Source organism: Odontesthes bonariensis, chromosome 21, assembly GCF_027942865.1.
Source record: "Odontesthes bonariensis isolate fOdoBon6 chromosome 21, fOdoBon6.hap1, whole genome shotgun sequence".
Taxonomy (NCBI): domain Eukaryota; kingdom Metazoa; phylum Chordata; class Actinopteri; order Atheriniformes; family Atherinopsidae; genus Odontesthes; species Odontesthes bonariensis.
In genome coordinates this window covers 14,804,288-14,810,004 of record NC_134526.1, presented here as the reverse complement: position 1 = coordinate 14,810,004, position 5,717 = coordinate 14,804,288, and the positions used below count along the sequence as shown (strand labels likewise).

Sequence of the window (5,717 nt, the reverse complement as noted above, 5' to 3'; positions counted from 1 at the left end):
GATGAATTATTATGAAATAATTTTGCAACATTTACAAAATGTACAAATCAATATTTTCATTAGTTTACCTTTGAATTACACTGACATATTAATAATAAACACTATCGTGAACTATTATTTGCTTGCAAAACAATTCAAAGATTCTATGCTGACATTTAACATCAACAAATACCGGACATAAATTTGAAAAAAATCTGTTTAGTCATCACCGTATGATGAGGAGGGGCACAAAAAAAGGTTTAGTCCAGTTGATGTGAGGAAAGAGACGTCATCTGTGAATGTGCCTTAAATTTCAACACAAAGCTATAGTACCTGATTGTGTTTACACTGTCACTGATTTATTAAGGCCAGCTCTATTGCTTTGTCACTTGGCCAGTAATGAATAAACAATATTCAGTGTCTAGTTTGTTTCTTTAAGCCATGGTGTGTACAGGCAGGGGGAGGGGTGTGGACATACATCTTGTCGATAGGCCGTGGTAGTAACGGACCTGTGACCTCATTGTCTGAGAAGCCAGAAGCAAAAACTTTACCAAACTACCAAACTGTTGCAGTGTGTTAACTGGAGTGATGGAGATACATAACGTGATACATTTTTTTTCCCTTGATTTCTGTTTTTTTTTTAAATTTATTTATTTTTTGTAAATGTGAGTTTAATAAGGACAGCTGGGATAGGCTCCAGTCTCCCCCCGCAACCCCAAATTGGATTAAGCGGGTATAGAAAATGGATGGATGGAGTTTCATAAGAAAAATGTCCAAAATGATTTAAACTCTCTCAGTAATAAGCTTATTCAGCTGATTGTCTGTCACTGGAGATTCCCTTGTTGAAACTGTTAGTTAATAAACTTCAGTTCAGACAGGGGATACCCCTCATACAGCTGTAAACTGCACAGGCAGGGCTGACGAATAACACGAGATGGCAAAAGACTGCAGAAGTGCTTCTGTGTTTTGTTTTTATTGCAAACAAATACAATACAAAAGATAAGCTTTTAAGACAATGCCATGTTTACCTATTGCATTAAGAGGATGACACAATGAGAACTAATGATACAGAATATAAAACAAGGAACACATACTTAAAAAAAAAAAAAATATCCTGTAGATTCCAGCAAATTCTTTACAGCTGTTTTCTTATCCATTAAGTCATTTGTTAGAAAGAAAAAAAAAAAGAAAACATCCAGTTTTTCAGGTATAGAAAGTTGTAATTTTAGGTACTCTGTACATAACTAGATCATGAATAAAAGAAACTTTTATACGGAAACATTTACAAATGATAAATAAACAATTTTGTACCACATAAGACAGCAACCTATTTCACCTCAGTTAGCTGCTGCTGAATTAAAAAGATAATTGCAAATAGTTATTCTCAAATAAAATTAATGCTAAAGAATAAATTAAGAAAAAAGGTTAGGAAAAAGAATGTGGCAGAAGGAATGGTAGAAGCACACCATGCCTCAGACCTGATGGCTGCTGACAGGAGTCAGGTCAAAGGTCACTTCCTGAATCTCATCAAGTAGGAAGTCCGACCTGCGCTGTGGTTTCCACACTGCAATACCAGCGGACGAAGCCTCACTACTGTGGCTCCAGAGGCACCAATGGTGTCAAGGCAGTACCCAGATAAAAGCAAGCATTGCTGTCACATCAAGCAACACAGTAAGGCCCCTAAAAGAGTTACATGGCACCTGCTATAGCGTTTCCAACACTATCCAACATTAAATTGAGCTAAAGCAAACAAGAAGTAGAATATTTGACTAATTCACTGATGACATGGTCATATCATGGCCAAAAATTCTAATCTATTTCCAACCTGCATTGCTCAATACCTGCATCTCATGGAAATCAAAAATATATACAGTACAAAAAAATTCAAAGCAGAATGAAAGCTATTATGAGATGGCAGTGTCAGTAAACAGATGTTTCTTACTTCAGGTGAAAAAAAAAAAAAAAAAGAACGTTAGTGAGAAGTAAGGCCACTGAGGGTGTTGTAACCCGGCATCCCTACTCCTTTAGGTGAGTCAAACCTTCAAATCATGATGGTAACGAAGCTGGTGACACTGATTATGATGAGAATGACAAGAGCAGAACACATACACAGTACATACTAATATATTCATAACCAGTATGTCCTCACAGAGGATTTAACTTTTCTTAAGCATTATATCTAAAAAAATATAATCACAATTCCAACCAATACAAAAGGCACTGTTGTGAGCCAATCCAAAGATAAATTTTCCGAACTATAAAAAAGTCCTTGTCATGTTTTTCTGTTGGCAATGAAAGATGTGAGGGGAAGTGGCATGAAGGCCATCATCCACAAAGAAGTCTGGGTGGGTGTTGTGCAGTCAATGCGAAGACCGACTCCTCAGGGCCTGGACAGTTGTGTGTAGATGGGCTGCTGCTCCCAGTGCTGTGGACTGTGGGTCTGCGGCACAGAGGGCACCCCAGCGCTGTCAGCAATTGGGGTGTACATCGGCCTCTGGCTGGGGCTCATGTAACTGAAAGTGGAGTACAGGCTGGAGCCTTGGCCAGCTGCATGGCTGTAGTAGGAGTTGGCGCTACTTTGGTGGTCTGAATAGTCATACTGTGCTCTTGTGATGGAGGGGTAAGAGGAGGCGCTGTAGTGCTGCAGGTTGAAGGAGCCATAGGTGACATGTTGTGGGGAGCCCTGCTGCTCGCTGTAGTGGCTTGGGCTCAGCTGCTCTGTCTTAATCTGGGTGGTTCTCTGCTGACCCTGCTGGCCTTGCTCTCCTGCTCCACCCAGGGTGGTCAAAGAATGCTGCTGTTGCTGCTGCTTGGACATCCAGGCGTGGGCTCCAACATTGGTAGCCTGGCTGACTGAGGAGCTGTTGATACCGTAGCTGTTAGTGTAGCCAGCTGGGGCTGGACCTGTCATCCCAGCGTGGCTGTGCGGTGGCAAGTACTGATCAAACTCATCAACATCGAAGCTTCCCATGTTGGAGATGACTTCGCTGCTCAGCTCACCAATGTCCACAGCTCCAAAGTCAATGTTGAGCTGGCGGCTGGTGCCCTCCTGCATGGGCCGTCCCTCACGCTTTAGGTCAGCTTTACTGGTGGGGACGTCTGTCTTGGGGGTTGTTGGGGGTGTTGGTGGGCCCTGTGACTGACCTGGTTAAAGAAAGGCAAAGTTAGACTCATCAAATGAATAAATTCCACATTTGAGGAAATATGTTACATGTGATATATCACTATAGGCCTACATGTAAATGTACATGTGAGATACATAGAGATGTATTTGCATAGTGCCTTGCAAAACTCACTATAATTTACCATTAATCATTAACCCTGAAAGCCCTAAAGTTTTAGAATTATTCGATTTCTATAAAGAAGAGCTGGAAGGAAAACTTGTTCCAGATCTGTTTATTTATTTTGCTTATCTCACCTGAATGTTCTCCAGGAGAGTGCACCTCGCCCATACTGGACGCTGGAGAGTCGGCCTGCTGAAGTGCTTTGAAGATCGCATTTGGAGAGATGTGAGTTTGCTCGTTGTCCTCGGGCTCGCTTTGACCATTCTTGACCGATTTTCTCCGCCTTGGCTGATATTTGTAGTCGGGGTGATCCTTCTTATGTTGCACTCTGAGTCGCTCAGCTTCCTCCACAAACGGGCGCTTCTCTACCTCATTGAGCAATCTAAAAAATAAATAAAAAATCACGAAAACATTACATTCACATGAAAACTCAGTTTAGTTATTCATTAGTGTGGAAGACAGCCTAATTGAATAAATATATTTGATTCTAAATGATAAAAATGAACGAACATGTATGCTTGTCCTACACCTATACGACTTCTTGTGTGCACAAGAAATAATTGCACCCAATCCACAATAAAAATCTGAGAAATAAAATCATTATCTTAATTCCCACACTAAAACTAGAAACAGCGGGAAAGCGGTGCCGTTTTATTAAGAAGTATTGCGCTGCGCACGGCAGCGGGTGAATGCGCTCAGCCAAAGTGACTGGAAATGCAAAGCAAACTCACCTCCAAAGTTTCCCCAGGGTTTTACTGAGTTCTGCGTTGTGCAGATGCGGGTATTGATCGGCCAGTTTCCTTCGTGCTGCTTGAGCCCACACCATAAATGCGTTCATGGGTCTTTTGACGTGAGGTTTGCTTTTGCTTGAGCCGTTGACGCGCACCGGCATGGGCACAAGAGTCCAGTCGTAACCCTTTAACACCTGGGACACCGCATCCCTGATACACACGGGGAACTTTTCTTCTTCGCCCTCCTTCTTGTAGTCTGGACCTCCAAGGAGGTGGTTGTCAGACGGTCGGGTATTTTCAGTGTCCGAACCGGAGCCGGACGGGCACGGCGAGCCTGCGGAGTCCTCGGACATGCTGGGGCTGGGAGCGTCGGAGTGACACTTCTCCTGTTCTTCTGTCATCTTCAGGTAAGGATCGAGGAGATTCATGCGAAAAAAATGAGGAACAGCTTCTCAAAGCAAAAAAAGGAGAAAATCCTTCTTTCTAAATCCAACTGTTGTGCCCAAAGACTGTAGGAACAGTCTGGAAGGGCGCACAGCTTGACTGGTAAACTTGAATCCTTTAAAGTAAAAAGATGCCAGAAAACAAAGTATTTCACGCTCCTCTTAGTTTTCGCTACTTCGCAGATCAGAAAGCTAATCGAAAGTGACGGCCGTCCAATGTTTAACTTTGAAACTGCGACTTTGAAGAGAAATGTGACTGAGAACTCTAGTGTTTGAGGATAGGTGAAGAGTCTGCAAGCTCAGGAGGCGATGTCTGAATTTATCTTTAACGGCAAGGGAATGATTGGGGGACAGGCTACATTCAGTGGGCGGAGACGTAATTTGATTCAGAAGAACTCTTGCAGTCAACAACAGTGAAAACCCAGCTCAAGTAAGTGTTTTTCCCCTGATGCTCTTTGGTTTCATTTTAATTCACGGTTTCAGTTTAGAAAATTAATATGAACAAATAACTAGAAATTAAACTAACAACGACAATAAAATCACTTAAAATTTGTGTGGAAAGCCGATATATTTATCTCTTATTGCCACAGATACAAGGCCAGTGCCATCATTGCAATCTATGTAATAATGATTGGGACAGTTAGGATCCTCTGTTCTTATTTTTGTATTACACTTGGTTACACATATTTCACAAACGTTGCAGGTGTACTTGCATGTTCAACTTCTCAAACCGAAACTTGTATGCTTTGAAATTGTCTATCCTAGGCTGTAAGATATAAAGTCAGCAAGATTTAATAATGTAATATAAATACCAAACTCCTCATCTCCCCAAATGATCCTGCTATTGTATTTAAGATACTTTTCACAGGTCACTACAAACTTCTGTGGAATACACGGTAAGTATAAATACAGCTGTGGACATTCTGCAAAGATTAGTCTTTAATCACTTTTATTTTTTGCAGAGTCATTCAATCGATATTTACCAGTGTGTGAATGCATGGTAACTATTTATAAAAAAAAATATTTTTTTTCTTGCACGGACAGCTCCGCACATTGGTCATTACAAACTGCAGCGGAGCAGCAGCCATCATGCTGTGACAACACTGACCAACAGGGGGAGACAGCAGTCCAGAAACTCGAGTGGAGGACGTATGAAGGTACTTAAAGACCGCTGCAATGTTTGCAACAAAGCAAGTGGTCATTATGTTCAAAAGTCTTAATTTGGTTCTTTATTATTTTTTACTTTGCATTTTTCACAGAACAAAGCAATCATCACACAG

At 41.4% G+C, this 5,717-nt stretch overlaps 1 protein-coding gene across 1 annotated transcript; it reads right to left on the bottom strand.

Moving 5' to 3' along the window:
• Positions 1-933: 933 nt before the first annotated feature.
• sox9a (SRY-box transcription factor 9a) lies at positions 934-4,744 on the bottom strand. The gene is made up of 3 exons (XM_075455008.1): positions 3,995-4,744; positions 3,398-3,645; positions 934-3,123 (listed from the first exon to the last, which is right to left on the bottom strand). Exons 1-3 carry the CDS (start codon positions 4,420-4,422, stop codon positions 2,360-2,362), a joined length of 1,440 nt encoding a protein of 479 aa, XP_075311123.1. The 5' UTR covers positions 4,423-4,744; the 3' UTR covers positions 934-2,359.
• Between the last annotated feature and the right edge of the window lie 973 nt (positions 4,745-5,717).